An 18,394-nucleotide genomic window follows, 5' to 3' on the forward strand; every position below is an offset into this window, starting at 1 on the left:
ATCTTCCATTCAGGTGGCCAGGCAAGGGCTATAGCTTTTGGATCCAGAACCTGGGTGTGGAAGTGATGGAGGATCATCTGAGTGGCGGGTCACAGGGGTTGGGGGGGAAGAATGTCCAAGGATGAGGCATGGTATCCCCCTTTCCCAATTATACACCAACCCACTCTCCCTCAGCCTTAATGGGGTATTTCCAATCACACCCCATTTCCCCCTCCCCATTTCCAATACGTACTGGGACGAGGAAGAGGTGATCCAGAGCAATGAGGATTACCCATAGAAACAATATAGGGATACAAAGTGAGGCTTACCATCCAACACCTTTGATTTGTCCCACTAATAATGTCAGGCAAGTACAGGCACGTTTCCCCAACTGTGCACACCGGACTCCAATTGACTCTCACCTGCAGTACCATCTAGGCAGAGCGGGTGGTTGCAGCACCAGCATCCTTTCTGGCGAGTGCCTTTCTGAGGCCATTTGAATTTTATTTTGCTGTGTTGTGTTCCTCACCTGTTGCGGCGTGTGTGCCCTGTCACACGCTCCTCCCCTTCCACTTTCTTTCTTTCTCTCTCTCGCTTTCCCCTCCTTCCCGCCCGCCTCCCATCACGCCCGCCCGCCCTGATTGGCTTCCCCCCTCCGTGAGGTGGTGCTAAGATTGCACTACACCGCTGGTCACCACGCTCGCCATTTCCACCTAGGCAGAGCGGGTGGTTGCAGCGCCGGCATCCTCTCTGGTGAACACCTTTAAGGCCATTTGCATTTCATTTTGCTGCGTTGTGTTCCTCGCCTGTTGCAGCCCGTGCGCTCTGTTCCCCGTTCCCCTTCCGCTTTCTTTCTTTCTCTCTCACACTTTCCCCTCCTTCCTGCCCACCTCCCATCATGCCCACCCCCCTCACCCACTGATTAGCTTTTCCTTCCTTATCCCTGACCTCCCCAGGGCAGCTCCTGCACGGCAGCCCCACGGCTAAGGGCCCCTAGTCAAAGGGCAACTCCCCCTTTAGGCGTCTCCTGGTTGTGTCTGCAGGTGTCCCCAGGGGACGTCAGTTGCCAGTCATCAACCCTCTGACTTCCTTTCTTACCCCTGTCCACCTCCTGATGGTTTTCTCTTCCCCCCCCCATTTAATTTTGCACTATATCAATACTTAAAATTGCATTGTATCGCATTGTATTCTATCGCTGACACCTATACCAGTGCCTCCTCCAAGGAAACTCTCACCGCCATCCTCTGTCGTTCCCTCGCCAGACCCATGGACCCTACACATATGGTTGCTGTGCTCTCTCCTTTCTCTTCTTCTCCCATTAATGGGGGCACCCAGTGGGATGCCCTCCATTCCTCGAAGGTCATTATTAATGTTTATTCTAATGGGACCATCCTGGTCCAAGGCCCTCAGGCCAACCTTCACTTCTTTGATAGACGCTTCCCGTGCCTCATCAATTTCCTCTCTTCTCATGCTGTCCCCTCTACCCCCTCCACGGCCTCCTCGCCTCCCCCTGCCGCCTCCTCCTCCTCCTCCTCGGCTACCTTGCCCTCTCATTCCCTCTCTGCCGCCCTTTGGACTCCTTCTACACCTCTGCAGGGCGTACCTCTGATCTGTACCCCTACCCGTAAGTCCTTCAAGGATGGCAACCTTCTCCACATTGCCACTCTTAACTCTCGGTCAGCTGTCAAACACTCCTCCGACATCTGCCACCTTCTGGAAGTCCAACCTCTCTGGAGGGGGTGTAGCCCTGATCTTCCTCGAGCGGATTCCTGCCTCTGTCATCCCTACGGAGACCTACTCTTTTGAATGCCTCGTCTGCTGGCTCTCTCTCTCTCCCCTAGCCATTCCCTTACTGTGGTTACTATCTATCGGCCACCTGGTCAGATGTCCTCCTTCCTCTCTGTGGGCAGACCTCTCCTCCTCACTCCTGGCCTCGACCACTCAACTCCTCCTTCTTGGAGACTTCAACATCCACCTCGATGCCTCCTGTCCTCCCTCTGGACTCTTTTGCGACCTCTGCTACTCTCTCTCACTCACCATTCTCCTCTCTGGCCAGATTCCCTCTGCAGAGCACACTCTGGATGTTCTGATCTCCTCAGACCTTCCCCTTTCTGTCCCTCTTACCACTCCTCTCTCCTGGAGTGATCACTTTCTCCTTTCTTCCCACCTCACCCTTTCTACCCCACATGCCAAGCCACCTCCATCACTGCCACCCACCATCTCGGTCATCCGACCCATGAAGTGCGTATCAGTTGAGGCTTTTTCCGCCACTTTCTCACCCCCCCCTCCCTTTGGCTGATTCTCACCCGGATACAGCCGTCTCCACGCTCCACTCTGCTATATCTGATACTCTTGATAGCCTTGCCCCGGTCATGAGGATCCGCCTGAAGCCCAAAGCCAAGTGCAACTCCTGGTACGACTCAGACCTCGTCACCCTTAAACGCAAGTGCAGGGTGGCTGAGAGGAAATGGCATGCTGCTTGTACATCCTCCGACAAACTGGCCTGCCGCCTGCTCCAAAAGGCAATACCGGCTCTCTGTCCTCACCAAGAAGAGAGCTCATATTCAAGCCTGCGTCTCAGCAGCATCTAATAACTCGGCTGAACTCTTTAAAATCTGCAAGTAACTGGCCAATCCTGCTGCAGTCTCTACCTCTCCTGTCCATTCCCAGGCCCTCTGCACGGCACTAGCTTCTCACTTCATCTCTAAAACTCAGGACATCCTGTCCTCACTCTCCTCCTCTCCCCTCCCACCCTATATTCCCTGTTCTTCCTCTGGCCCCTCTGCAGCCACCCCTCCTCCCTCCTTCTCTGCCTTTCCCTGTTCTCCGCAGACAAGGTTTCTAGACAAGTCAGATCTGTGAAAGTCTTGTCAAAACAGGTTCACCCCTGTTACTACAAAACCATCAAGGACCACATTAACACCCTGGCTCCTGCCTTGGCTGACTTCTGAAACCACTCCTTTGCCACTGGAGTCTTCCCATCCCCCCGAAGCACTCCATTATGTGCTCTCTTCTTAAGAAACCCCCTGCTGATCCCTCCTGCCCGGCCAACTATCGCCCAATCTCCATCACTCCCTTCCTGGGCAAGCTCCTGGAGAAACTGGCCATCTCCCAGCTTAATCTCCACACTGAATCTGTTGGTTGTCTTCATGACCATCAGTCTGGCTTCAGAGCTGCCAGAAGCACGAAAACTGCTCTCCTGAACATCCGTGAAGACCTGCTCTCCAACCTTGACTCTAACACCCCCTGTGTCCTCATCTTGCTTGATCTCTCTTCTGCCTTTGACACCGCCAACCATGCCATCCTGCTAAAGTGTCTCCGCGATAACCTAGGTATCACCGTTCAGGCCCTGGCATGGCTGACTTCCTTCCTCTCTGACCGACCCTCCCAGGTCCAACTTGGGTCGTTCCTCTCTGCTATCTTTTCCTCTACCTGTGGTGTCCCCCAGGGGTCTAACTTCTCTCCCTGGCTGTTCAACCAATACATGGCACTCCTTGCCCACCGCATTGCCACTCTCTGCCCCAACTTTCAGTGCTATGCGGATGACAATCAGCTCATTTTCAGGCTACATTCAGCCACCTCTTCCACCTCCCTCATCTCTGTCTGTCTGCTATCCAGGAGTGGTGGGCCGCCAATGACCTCTGCCTTAATGCCAGTAAGACTGAGATTCTCATCGGCACACCCACTCCCTCTTTCCAGTAGCTCTCTGGCAGGCCTCTCTTGGGCCTCTTCCTGCTCCCACCTGCAAGGCTAAAAACCTGGGTCACACTACCAGGTGCACCTCCTCAGAGGTGTTCTTCCTTTCCTCGCTTTCCCCCAGAAGCTCATTGTCTCCAGAGCTCTGGTTTTCTCAAGGCTGGACTACTGCAACAGCCTCTTTCTAAATCTGCCTGCTTCTACTCTACGCCCTCTGCAACTCATCTAGAACAGGACTGCGAGACTTATCCTTGGCCTCAAGCCCAGCGATCGTATCTCTCCAGGACTGAAATCTCTGCACTGGCTCCCTGTGGCTGCGAGGATTAAATTAAAACCCTCTGCATCGTCCACAAGGGCCTCAATACCTTCAACTCTCTCTTCCTAAATATCTTCCCTCTCGAGCTCTCGCTCATCCGCCTCCAACTCCCTCAGGGTCAGTCGCTTCTCCAAGCAACAAGTCGGTTGTAGATCTCGCTCTTCGGCTGGGGCCTCCCTCTGGAACAGCCTCTCCGCCCCCTGAAACTTGAGGAGATCCATCTTCGGTTCTGGAAGTACCTAACACCTTTCCTCTTTGCTTCTGCTTTCGCCCCCTCTCCCCTGCTGAAGTCCTGGCCAACAATGAGACTGCAGGGGTTACCTGGCCACCCATCTGAACTACGGGCCCTAGCCCTGCCAGTTGCACGCTTGCGCTGCTTCCCTTGCAACCCCTGCATCTGGGGACTGTTTTCTATATCCCTACAGTCCCCAAACCAGCACTTATGTCTGCACTCACCCTGCACTTGCCACCAACTGGCCGTTCTTTATTTAGTTTATGTAATTATTTATTATCCCATGTACTGCACTTTTCCCCTCATGCCCCCCCCCGCACTTTTCTTTTCCCCCCTTCCCTTGCACGATCTGAATGACACCTGGCCTAGTAAGATCGTTGTCGGTCTTCCCTCTCTTTCCCCTCCCTTGCCTCGTCGCACCTTGAAACACTTGTGTATAGGCGCGTTACAAATGTCATATCATATCATATATAAATTGTGGTTCTGCCAGAATCATTGAGTGAGCTGGGGTTACTGGATGGAACCAGGAGGCCAAGGAGCAGAAGTCAACAGGAAGAGGCACCCAGAAGGACCAGTGAAGTGCGGGACGCCGAGACGCTGGCCCGGTGTGTTTGAGGGGCTGCAGCGTGGCGAGCGAGCCGTGTCTCCAAGGTACCTGGAGCGGGACGGAAGGCAGTGCTCATTCCCCCGGGAAGTGTGCGGGTTCAAGGGCTGACCGAGGGGCAGGTGGTGAGACCATGACCTTGGCCCCAACCCATTTGACCTGCTTGCCAGCACTGCGCTACTGTTGGGGAGTTTCCTGAGCCAGAAAGAAACTGGGTAGCGTGGGGGTATCTGGAGTGGGAGCAGGAGGGTTATTGAAAGTGAACAGTCCGGTGAGTGAAAGCGAGGAGAAAGCAAGCAAAAGCTGGAAACCGGTGAAAGAAAGCAAAGCGGAATAACAGAAAAGGTGCGCTAGAAGCACGGAAGTAATAAAAGACAACAAAGTGTGCTGACAGCGTGAAAACAGCCAAGAGTGGCTGCGAGAGATCCGAATGTAAGGAGTGCTAGCGACCCGAAAACGAAAAAGACAGCAAAGAGACAGTGAGAAGGAAAACAGACAGTCAAGAGAGGGTGAAAGCAACCCAATAGTGAGAAAGAGGGTGCAACCGACTAAAAAGAAATATAGAGAGCGCGAGAGGCAAGTTAAAAGGGAAAATTAAGGTGCAAGAGAGCACAGTGAGAAACGGAAGGTGCAAGAGAGCACTGTGAAAAGCAAAAGAAGAGTGCAAGAGGCACAGAAACGTGGAAAGAAGGTGCAAGTGTGCACAACAGGAAAAGACGGTGTGTAGGAAGCACAGTAAAGTGAAAAAGGACAGCGTGAAAGAGGCACAGAAGAGGAAAAGGTGCCAGAGAATAAGGTGAGGGGTTAAAGGTCAGAGTGGTCACACCTGGGAGGAGCAAAGAGCCCGGTGCTCTCGAAAATTTCTCCAATACTACCCCCATGAAAGAACTGTACAGTGAAAGGTACATCCTGACAAGAGGAACTTTTCGTTTGTTTGAGACCAGAAGGGCCTTGGCTTGGGAAAGGGAACCCTAAGAGGCCCACAAGAGACATTAGTGAAATTTGTAAAGAGGAGCAAAGGCTTGGGGAAGAGAACCCTAAGAGGCCCGCTAAAAACATTGTTGATTTTCGTGAGAGGCGTAGACTTGGGCAAGGGAACCCCCTGAGAGGCCAAACAGGAACTGTCTTTTTGTTTGGAACTGGAAGGATTGAGGCTTGGGGAAGGGAACCCCAAGAGACCCAGAGGCTTACTGCAAGAGCCCTGCGGGGAAGGTTCCAAGGGCAACTCTTTTGAGTTATCTATTTTGAAATGGCAGAACTACACCTATTGGTAAGACTTCCTGAAACCAGCTGTGGTTTACATTTCTTTTTTTGAGTCACCATTTTTCCTTCAAGAAAATCCCCCATCACATTTGGTTTAAGAGTGAGGGCAAGCATAGGTTTTGACACAGACACCGTTTTAGACTTACGGTCATTTATAGCCCTTAGAAGCTTCAGTTGAAGGAACAAACCTCTTAGAGGCAAGTAGGCATTACACCAACCCCACAAAGATTGTTAATGAAGGTTTTCAAACTGCTACTTCTGAGTTTGTGTCTCTCTTGATACCATGCCTGTCTCACAGGGGGTAACAGAAGGGAATTTTGAAGGTGGCTTACCTGTCACGAGTTTCCCCTTCCTCTCTCTCAAGGCCTTCACTGTCATTGACTGACAGGAGCCGTAGTTATCAACTCGGTGGTCCACCCCAGGCACCCCAAACCGATTTGATGCAGGTCCGTTATGGATATTTTCGTTCCACAGTCGGAGCACAGCTTGAATCCTGTCTTCAGTTTTGACATCATTTGACTTCGATTGAAGAAACGCAGGAGGGAGGGCGTTGAGGACTATGACTCTACGCTGCACCGCACCAGATATGACAAAAGTTAAATTCCTAAGCAAGCTGCAAGCAGACTGGAGTATCAAAGATGAGGAATACATGGGAGGACATAATCCATTCGAAAGTAACTTAATCTAAAGCACAAACTTAATTTGCCCTTAAATAGTTCATGTTATCAAGGTGTGCATTTGCTTCTTTTAAAAAAAGTCAATGGGCCTCATTGCTCAGCTAAACTGGCGCCGTAAACCCTCTACCGCCTGGGTCGTAATGAGGCCCAATGAATTATTTGAATGCATATTCAGAACAACTTTAAAGTTACAAAACAACATTGCTGCTCCAAGCTTACGCAAAATACAATTACATTTACAAATGCTGAAATCAGTATTCCTTTGTGCCCGTTTGTTGAAAATGTTTATAATGCTGCTTTCTAAAACTTGTGAGCTAGGTTTTACTTTTGAATTAGTGTAGATGCGCTCATGTTACAGTGCCTTCCATGTGGCTTCATTAAGTGTATGAGCAACTCTAACATAATGCAGATAATTCACGCTCATAAAGTAAATTAAACATGCATTCATGACTACGTTTAAATCTAGGATCACTTGAATACTTTCAACGTGGACCACATATTGAGGCAGAGATTTGGACTGGTATATTGTATAATTTTCCTTCCTCTGCTGTAGAAAATAATTAGGCAAAACAACTTTCTCCTTAGCATTTTTCCCAAAACTTAGTAATGTGCCTGCTGTTTGTTTCATTTGAAGTAATTCTATAGAATCACCCAATGCATCTTTAGAATCTAAAGGGTGGATTCTACTGTGGGCTACATTGACCCACTGAACAGGATTTCTCCATAACCAAGCTGCACATCTGCAGTCAACAGCGAAATGGCTGAGCTGGCTCCAGTAAGCACCATTGCACCAAAAGTGTGTTTAGCAGCAACAAAAAGATGGCTGCACCATCTTGCCAAGCATACATGGGCAGGAGAGGACAAGGGGGCACACTGAGGGAGCTTGCCAGTGGGTTCTTACATTTGCAAAAGAAAGAGTGAAAAAGCAGCGCTGCCAGCACAAAGTCCCCATTGAAAAGAGGGTATTTTACCTTAAAATGATGCTGCTCTGACGCCATTGTTATCTGTGCATCCTCAAACTACTGTTAGTAATAAGACCCTGCCATGCCCATTCATATCCCCGTTGTCCTTCAGCAAAACCAAGCATGACCCCTGAATGACAGGCGGTGTCAAACCAAATCTGAGAAAAATCCACAAAGAAACTTCATTTTCCGCCGCACAGGAAAAAGCTTCACTTTTAAGTTACAAAGTGTCAAGGATCAGTAATTCAAAGGAATTCCAGATCTGGGCTATGTCAGTTTCAGTGGATAGGTAGTTCAAATAAACTACTGCCTAAAAGAAAATAACTATAGCTGCAATACAGTGTGGGAATCCAGAGGGAAAGTCAAAAACCGAATTTGAAAGCAAAGTGCTAGCAGCTTGCACCACATGTGTAAAAATGGGCTTCGCAGACTAAAGGAGAAAAATGCTTGTTTGAGATTACTAGGTTGAACAAAAACTTCTTGCCTAACAATGTGAAAGGGGGTTGTACTGTGAAAATACAATGTATGAAATGGTTCTATTCAGCAGATTTACTTCCAATTCAGAACAAAAATAAATACAAGTAAATTAAACTTTAGTGGCTGCATGGGGGTGGGGGGGGGAAATCAGCCCAAGACTGGGTTCTGCTGAGAGGATGACAGAAACAAAAGGGGCCCTCTCAGTAGATACTAACACCCCAGTGATAATTACTAGGATGGACAGAATCTGGTCTCGGCTGAGCCCTCTACAATGGAATTTCCAGGACACGGACGGGCGAAGTGGAGAAGGGGCAATAAACCTTCAATCAAGCTGGGAAAATCCCATCCTCCCTCTGGTGGAAGTGACAGTTGGTGGCAGCGGAAAAGAAAAAAAAAATGGGCCAGTGTAGGACAAAGGATTCCCATTTGTTTCAAAAGACTATTTTATTAAGAAACTTTGAAGACGGTTATCTTTGCAACAGGACTTTGCAAAAATGTTAAAAATGTAGTAGTTTAAATGCGATTTTGATGGCTTTCAAATAAGAGGTCTTGGCTGTCAATAGCATGCATGGGACACAAACGCCAGAAGAATGTGAATCATGGGGAAAGGACACATGATGGAATGTTAAAAATTAACACAAATAGGCCCCATGATAGTATGTACGGATGTGTAAAGTCACAGAATTTTAGGCCGAACCTCACACTGAAAATGACCAAAGATTATTAAATGTACAAAACAATGTCTCACAGATTTCATAGTTGGACTGCAATGGTCTGCATAAAATATGTAACCTGTTTATGTAATTTGCTAAGAGATTTCAACTGTATAAATGTACCATTTGTGGCAAAATCGGATTTTGGCTAAAGTAACTGTGGGAGGTTTTTGAACATTGTAAAACTTGCATCATAAATCTGACATCCTGCCCTTGAAATCCAACCAGCTGACAGTGAGGCAGGGTCTAGCACCCCTGACCAATCCAGTGGGGTAGAGGTGTGTTTAGCTAAGCCTGCCCAGCCATATACTTCAATGATGTCACTATGCATTATAAATAAGAGTCTAAGAGTCACACACACACACACACAAACACACACACACACACACACACACCCCCCCCCCCCCCAAAGTTCCTGCGTGGCGTTCCTGATCTGCTCCATTCATCTTGCTGATTCCAACTACAAGGCCATATACTCCAAAGCCCACTGCAAAACCCAAGCATAGCCGATTCCTATCCCAGCAAGACCAGTGATCCAGAATCAACACACTAATCTCCCATTAAAAAGGGAAAATCTGTACCTTTTGCATCCTGAAATCAGACCGGCTTGCTGCCCGCTAATTGTTTGCACACTGACTGCATCCAGCACTACCTGTGCCATCCAGTGATCCGGATTGCCCAGCTGTTCACTACCCAGTGACCAGACCTTGTCCAGCTGACTTTTGCCAAGCGCGCTGCCGTGTGGTGACCAGACCCTGTTGACTGTCCAAAAATCCAAAAACCAAAAAGTGGACTGCGAGTATAATCCCCCACCCCCTAGAAACACATAGCTTATCTTGTCTTGCTTTGTGCTTATCCCACTCTCCGAGTAGTCATATTTATACCGTGGTAACTTGTTGAAACTGGTAGAATTATCTGTGTACCTGTCCTTGACTTTCTAACGTGTTGGAGCCCTCTCTTATTGATTTTGTCTTGCGTAAATTATAAGCCCTTAGTTATATTCGGAGTAATCAAACTAATTTCCATGCGTTTTATTGTTGGGGTTGAGCACTGGGGTGACAAGGTTGACCTCGTGAGGCAACCTTGGAGCTTACTGTTACGCTCACCTGGCTCCCACGGGGGCGTCGATCTGAACTGGCCAGCTGTTGATTCCACCAGTGAGACGCGTAGTGCCGAGATGACTTGCCCACCCAGCTTTGTTTGTTTGACTCGTAGGAATATCCTTCTGTAATGGAGAAAGGGAATTAACCACCTGTGGAGTTAGAGCGCAAACCCCACCTTCCCCTCTCCCGTAGTTCTTCCCACAGGTCACTTTTGGATTCCCTCTATGCTCTCACCTGATGGTTTGGAAAGATGAGCTCTCCATCCTGCTTCGAGCGCAGGGGCGCGTAGATGACCAGTTTCTTCACTGGCGTGGAGGAGTTGGGGAGTTCCAGAACGGTATTGACTCAAAGAATGACGGCGAGACTCCGTAAGTCTGTAGTTCGTAAGAGTTCAAAACACGTCTGACCTTCACTCTGTCCAATTCCTTTTAGGTTGCTGTATTGCCCTTATGAAGAGTTCCACGTGGCAACCGGTAAGATGCAGGTAAGGGTTTATATTATCCGGCTCAGTTCGATAAAATGGTGTCAATGTATAACATGTGGCTTTTCCCCCATTCAGGCGCTGATGTGGTATGAGGTCTTGGGGATTGATTCCTCCAGCGGTAAAACCAGGTAAGTCTATTGGGAAAAAAATCGGTTTCCCCTTATTGCACCTTGATGTTGTGTTGTTTCCCCATAGGGGCCGGGGCACGGCGGAGATGCAGCGGAGGCTGCGCTGACCCGAAATGAGGTAAGTACCCCCTGTGGTAAATCAGGTAAGTCTTGGGAGGTAGCTTGTACAGTCTTAGAGTATTCCCTTGGCTCACCTTGCTGTTTTTGTCTCCTTAGGTGTCGGAGAGCGGCCGCAAGATGGAGAAGAGCGTGATGGAATGCTGAAGTGCTGCAAGGCAGGTGAGTACTGCCCGGCGCTGCAGGATGCGAAGTAAGGCGTTTTTTAAAGACTTCTCCAGCTCTGTGGCGTGATGGATCAGGATTCAGGTAAGGATTAAAGGTAAAACTCCTGTTCTGACCTTTCCTCCTTCTTTCTTCTTGTTTCCAGGAGCTCCGGACTCGAGGCGGGCGTGGCTGAAGACTGGAAGCTGCTGCAGGCACGGTGAGCGTTACGCTGCTGGATGCAGAATAACGCAAAGCGTGTGCTGCTGTCCGGGCGTGGTTTAAATAGCCTTGGAAGTAGTCCCAGGTAAGTATACTTCCACAGCCCCACCCGAGTAAATAGTAGTCCCTTAGGTAAAATAGTCCCTCCTAAGCCTCATTTCGCTTGTGGCTTCTTGCAGCATGGTCTGCATCAGGTAAGTTTGCAGCATGGTCTGCATCAGGTAGGTTTTCTACTATGAGCCTGGCGCCCATGGCGCCAGGACTGACTCTATTCTTATGAGCCTGGTGCCATAGGCGCCAGGACTGCACCCAAACAACCCCTAGCTGGGGTTTTTGGGCTTGCTCCAAATGGCATGATACCTGCTTCTGGGGTTGCTGGGCCTGGTCTGGTTTCCCGGGGGCAGGCATCATGACACTTACTGTGTTCCTCTTTAACAATATAGCCTAGATAATTTATTCTAAGTAACATTTTCCTTTCTTTCAAAACCGATTTTCTCACTTTTAACTGCTCTATTTTCCTAAAAACGAACCTCACTACCTTCCAGATCTCTCTCAATTCACCAGCTCGAAACCTACTTTCACTTTTGTCTTGTCCCTGCGAGATATTATATATATATATATATATATATATATATCTATATATACCGTTTGGGTAATTTAAAGCGGGAAGTAAGAAAATTGCAAGTTTTCCCCCCGTGTCATTTGGCTGCAGCATGCTTTAAAATTTCCACAAATTTTCGAATTGTATACTTTTTGCTGATCCATTGCCTTGTGATTGCCAGTGATATACCATACATGCTATTGTGATAAAACATATGCATATTATAATTTAACCATACATCAATTACTTATTTGTAAAATTTGAGTGTTATTTTAGGCCTTTGCTAAGGGTTTAAACGTTTTTTCCTCTTATTCTGTGAGGGAAGGTCAGATTTTGATCCCATTTTCTGCCTCTTCTCCCTGACTACCTGCTGCTTCTTTCTATCCACTCAGAATTCGATTATGTGTAGGTTGAGGGAACATTGCAGGGGGAAACCTTAACTTGGGTGCTATCTATCCTAATCCCAAAAGTGCACCTATTCACATGTGCTTTATATAGGTTCTAGGAGAAGGTTAACCAAGTGCATTGCTTCCATTTTCATTGTAAATATCACCCCATTGGTGATTGCAGCCCCATATTAAAAATTGTAGGGTTTCTTTTGAATTTAAAAAAATATATATATATTTCATTTTCACCAACCGGCCTGGTTCATGGTCCATTGTTACCCGGGGTATTTCAAAAAGGCGGGTGTGATACAAATTGTGTACCATCTCAAATTGAATTTGCATAAAATACAGAGAAAGGCATATCAAATGAGCGCTACATCCTAGGCTGAGACCAAGGTGTGTGTCGCCTGATTGAAATCCTTAACACTACACTCTTCATACTTTGTTCCATTTTTTTTAAAGTGTCCCTATCTGTCATTGATTTCTTCATGGTTTAAATTTACAGGTTGCTGAATATATACACTTACGTAATATTTATTGTTTGTTTTAAACCAAGTTAAACATTGGTGGACGTTATGCAAATCTGAAATTGCTAGATTGTTTTTTGGCACTCCGTTTATTCATATTAACAGTATGTTTTCAATTGCACGATTAACTGCTAAAGCATGTAAGGGTAAACATACTATTTTACTTTTTAAAGCTTTTGTTAATTAATTTGCTGGTTGTTTCCAGAGTGGCTTCTAACCTTTATAGGATATATTAGTTGGGTGATCATTGTTTCATACAAGTTGAAATCTTTCAATACTGGTAGTGTATTTTTGTCTAAAAATATTTACAACAATAGAAACACCAAATTTTTATGTTTTTTTCTTGTAAGATTTATTCTTCCAGAAATTAATAGAAAAGATCATGCCACATTTTGTTGTTAACTTTGCTGGTCTTCATCTACATTAATACATTTAACAGACTTTGTCGTATGTCTGTCTGAAACACTTAAAAGTAAAGATTATCCATTAATTTCAAAATTATAAGTTTGTATTTATTTGGCATATTTACAAAGTAACTCAAACTTTCGACACCAAAGAATCAACCTTGTATGTCGAGTGAGACTTCTTTAATGTTTTCTTTAAAATGTGGCTTTTCATAGTTTCCTTAACTGCAAAACTATCTCTGCACGTTTTCTTAAGCTATATCAATTTTCTATGCTAAATGTCTTAGTGATTTTATGTGCTGCTAGCATCAGAATGATGAAATATACCATTACAGTGTTTCGCAGTAGAACAGGAAATTATCATATCCTGCTAATCCTGTGCATTGTTGCATATAACGTCTATGTTGCCTTTCTTTTTAAATTTGCATAATGTATTAACAAATTGTCTTAATGAAAATGTAACCCAAGTATTATACATAATTGTATACATGTCCACTTTCTTGTAATTTTACTCACTACTGCCGGATACAGGTCTATGTTTTCATTAGTATTGTTTAGAACATCAATAAACTTCTGGATTTTGTTCCATCTTTACTTTTAAAAGCATTACCTCCTTTAGTGAAAGCATAGGTTATATTATTTTTAATATAGAAAGCGTCTTCATAGAAGTACTATTCGGGAGAGGAAGTATGTGTCCATCATCCTAACATTGTGTTTACATTTTTCAAGAGTTTTGCACCCAACCATTTTTAGAGCACATTTACACTTGTGCGAAAGCATTGTTCAACTTGCTTTGGCCAATTACAGTGCACTGAAATAACATTTTTGGAAGAAAGTCTTAACTTCTTCAATGTAATCTGTATGGCCATGTATCTGTGTGTGTGTTTAAAAAAATATACATTACTCAGCTTTATTAACATCTGTTGATCATTTTTGCAGAGTGAGCCAGGAAACAAATTTGCTGTTTATTTTGTTGCTGTGCTAAGTAACTATCTTTGTTTAAGCTTAGTAGTTGGATGATGGCTTGTGTGAATATGCTTTGTAGGTGTATCATTTTATTCAGACGTTTTGTGAATATGTGCGTTTTCTTCAACAACATTACATTGCCACGGTTTCTTCTTCATGTTTTATTAAAACTTGTTTACTTGTGTTTTGCACTTTATTACTTTTATGTGTTTTTCTATTTTGTAGATTTGATTTTTTAAACATTTACTTAGTGGTACATTTTCAGTGCATTTTGTGTGTGTTTATTTTAACAATTGTGACAACTATTTTCATCAGTGGAGTACAATAAAAACAATAACGTATGTTCGGAATACAATATTGTTTTATTTATGTCATTTAGATCGAAACTTGTAAATGCACTTTGGTAAGGATCCATACATTTTTACATGCATACAATTGAAACATATTTAATGTGTTTATGTTTACACTAGCTTTATAGATAGTTGTATGTTCTTTGTACGCTATTTGAGTCTTTGTACTTTTAGCATCAACTCAAAGCAGATCAGTTGAGAAAGTAATTTATCATTTTACTGCCATAACTTTCAAGGGGCAATGTAAACAGCAGAATAGCACTTTGAAACTGGCATCACAATTTTCTGCCATGGGCAAACACTGACGTTTAATGGTTAAAACACGCCAAATACTAGTTCCTCACATAGTGGATTCATCTGGAAGCAGATCAAGTTTCCCAATATTAGGTAGGAGTTGCACAAGAAGTCTGTGCTTTTTCTTTTAGTTTTTCTATATCTGAAGACAATTTAAGGATCCTCACCTCTCTCCTTCCTCCCAGCGAGCACCTCCCCCCGCATCTACAGAGCACCATGGTTTGGGATGTGCAACCCTCTGCACTAAACATACTCCATGTAAACAGCAAAACCGCACACCACACATATCCAAATTCCCCATTCTCCCTTCAAAAAATTAACACCAGACATGTATTGGTTGCCACACAGGTTTGTGCTTAACAGCTAATCCACACAATCCTCTCTGGAGGAGTTCAAGACCATTAGGTAAAGCTAGTAAACCAAACAAGATTTGATTTTACAATACAGAAATTCACTCATTAATGCTTGCCTCAGACTGTACCTTTTTGTACTGGATGGTAGGCTTCATTTTTGTGGAAAACCTATGTCCAACTGCTGCTAGGAGCAAGCCGTTCAGGAATCTGAAAGATAAAAAAAGGACACAAACTGACAGGTTAACAGAGTCACTGCCACCACAATTAAGAGCAAAAGAGAAGTGTAACTGCAGAACACAAATGCAGTGTTCTTTTTACGTCAAAACAACCACTCCAATCGCTTCTTGTTGCAGAAACTAAGCATGCGTGTAGACATGCTCCATTATTGGGATATCCCTAATTGTGCAAGTGGGGGTGGCCGCCCGTGTTAATTTCCTACGGATGAAGGCCCCAGTGGTTTTCTACTCGTGAAATAGGTTCTTCTGCAGAAGATCGCTGAGATATTGCCCATTCATAAATAAACATTCCTTGTACAATCGAGGGCTACACAAGTGACCTTCTCAGAGGTCAGTGTGCCTCAGCAGCACATTGTGCTTTTAGAAACCCCTTTATAGGATCAGGCATTAATATGTGCTTGGGCTCATTCATGAGACCTCGAACATGGCCAAATGATAGAAAATGCTGGGAGCCATTTAGCTCCTGTTTGTAGCCTCGAAGAGGCTAGATAGTGGTTCACCAACACCTACCAGGAGCTTATTTTGTCTTTCCAAGCCAACTAGTGCCAAATAAACTAATTTAATATGTGTTTGGAGAGTGTGTAAAAAGGAGCACGTAAAGCCATTTAAAGCATAAGGCTATTAACTGTAACAAATGTAGGAATTTACAACTGTACTGAAAGTACCATTTCTATGCATTAGTTTATGGCTCACCAGAGGCTGTACTTGCTCGTGGGGATACTGAGTAGATACATTTAGTGCCTGCTAATCAAATCTTTATTTTGATTCCTGTGGCTGGCACAAAGATTAAACCAGAGGGGCTTTGCAGGCAGCATCATCATGGCCTCTACAAAAAGACAAATTCCTACTTTCACTATTTGAAGTGTACACGTACCACAAACAAAGAGTATTCAAGCTTTGAGATGCTAACACTAGATATAAAGGACTGTCATTAGAAACTCATTGAATTATAACAATAGCAGCAAATTTGAGGCGGGGATATGAAGGTGAAGATAAAAGTGCAAATACATCTTTTGGGTATGTGCATCAAGTAAATGGAAGCAATGGGGTCAACTCCCCCTCTGTTCTTTAAACATTATAGGGGGCAAGTTATGTTTCATGCCCCCACATGCTGAAGCTTTTGGAGGGACCTGGGAATGCTGGAGTCAGAAGGAACTAGGAGGCCCGTCCTGGAGTGCAGAGACAACAATCTAAAAATGTTGCCGATCCTGGTTACGCATGCGCCGCAGGACCGTCTCACAGGTCAAATGATACAACCAGTGAGACCCGATCTCTAAGCATATGAGAGGCTTGGCAGAAGGAATTGGTATTCTGTGGAGCTGTGCCTGCATGTGACAGCTGCTGGGTCCTTAAGCTTGGATGAGGTATGTTGAAGGCGGCAGAGTCTGATATGAGATGTGCTTGAGCACACAAACAGCAGCTAAGTGTGTAGTCTTTCCTCCATCATTCCCTACCCTTCGGACGCAGGGTAGGTGCACATTAGAAAGGTGCAGTAATTATCGACCTATCTCCTGGCTTAATGTAGACCTAAAAATCTTTACCAAAATATTGACGTTGAGGCTCAAAAAATATATGGGTGAGTTAGTAGAGCAATCTCAGACAGGATTCATGGAGAGAAGATATGGATATGATAATATTCGAACACTGTTAGACATTTTGAGTTTGCCAGACTCAGAGATAAAGGATATTTTGTTGATCTTTTTAGACACAGAGAAGGCCTTTGATAGGGTGAATTGGGGCTTCCTGAATTATACACTGTTGAAATTAGGTTTTGGTCCTTTCTTTATTAAAGCTATTCAAGCACTTCAGAATGGCATATCGGCAAAGGTATGGGTGAATGAGGGGTTTTCTATGTCATTTCCATTGTTTAGAGGCACACGCCAGGGTTGCCCTTTGTCGCCACTGTTATTTAATTTGGTATTGGAGCCCTTGTTATCATATATATGTCAGATGAGGTGTATCCGTGGGTTTGCTGTTGGAGATGTGGAAATCAAAGCTTTGGCTTATGCGGATGATGTTGTGGTCATCTTGGATGATCCTGTTGTAGGAGGTCATGTATTTAAGGAGGTCTTTGAGGAAGTGGGTAAACTATCTGGGTATCGGATCAATTGGGATAAAACTGTGGTATTTCCGGTGAGGGCTTCACATGGATGTGAGCATCTGCTGGGGTGGCATTGTAAATGGGAATATTCTAGTGTGAAATATTTGGGTATCTATATTACTCAAGATTTTAGAAAGCTGGTAAATTATAATGTGGATAAAATTATAGAGGTTCTTAGGTGGGATATTATGAGATGGGGACGTGTCAATCTACCTCTTTGGGGTAAAATTAATGCTATTAAAATGATGTTGCTGCCAAAGGTTCTGTATGTTGTTCAATCTTTGCCTGTGCATTTTACAAAGGGAGCGTTTGCACGTATAGACAGATTATTTCAGGATTTTTTGTGGGGATTTGGGAAGAGGGCCAAGATTCCCAGGTATATTATGGTCAGGAAAGTTAAAGATGGGGGTTTTGGGTACCCGGTGTTGAAAAATTATGGTAGTGGTTTTTTGTTAAAGAAAGTGTCTGATTACGCTGGTGAAATTCTAAACAAGGTGCCGCGGTGGGTACAAATTGAGATACAACGGTTTTTGCCTTATGATATTAAATGTTTGTTTTCTTTTGGAAAGTTGCCTAAGAAGGTGCAGTGTTTGAAGGCGGTTTAGGCTACTAAAGAAGCTTTGTCGTCATGGATAGTGGGAACTGGACAAGGTCTTTATCTTTATGAAGAGGCTTCCCTTTGATATAATCCTGGTCTGCAGTTTAATAATAAGGTACTGAATTGGAATAGTTGGGTTCAGAGGGGTGTTTTGACTATTGGTGATGTGTGGAGTGCTGCAGGGGTAGTACCTTTTGCAAGTTTAGTTGAGAAATTTGGGTTAAGGAACAGGGAATTAAGAAGGTATGATATTTTGGTAACTCTACTATCAGAACGGAGAGACATGTTGGGCGCTCCATTTTTGAAGAAACCAGAGAATTTTAATATTTTGGAAATTGGACTCCAAAAAGTGTCTACTTTTATGCAGATTATGCAACCTGATGGACAATGGTTAGATTCATGGGACAAGCTGAGGTTGTCATGGACAGAGGAGTTGGGCAGAGAACTTACGCCAAGAGAAA

At 44.8% G+C, this 18,394-nt stretch overlaps 1 protein-coding gene across 1 annotated transcript in view; it reads right to left on the reverse strand.

Moving 5' to 3' along the window:
• Nucleotides 1-18,394, reverse strand: part of PLD3 (phospholipase D family member 3) — a 533,798-nt gene that overhangs the window by 398,342 nt on the left and 117,062 nt on the right. The window contains exon 2 of the mRNA XM_069644484.1: nt 15,127-15,205. Within this exon, the coding sequence (XP_069500585.1) occupies nt 15,127-15,153 (27 nt within the window). The 5' untranslated portion in view covers nt 15,154-15,205. The remainder of the gene's footprint in view (nt 1-15,126; nt 15,206-18,394) is intronic.

Source organism: Ambystoma mexicanum, chromosome 2p (genome assembly GCF_040938575.1).
Source record: "Ambystoma mexicanum isolate Mex_15411 chromosome 2p, UKY_AmexF1_1, whole genome shotgun sequence".
NCBI classification, from domain to species: domain Eukaryota; kingdom Metazoa; phylum Chordata; class Amphibia; order Caudata; family Ambystomatidae; genus Ambystoma; species Ambystoma mexicanum.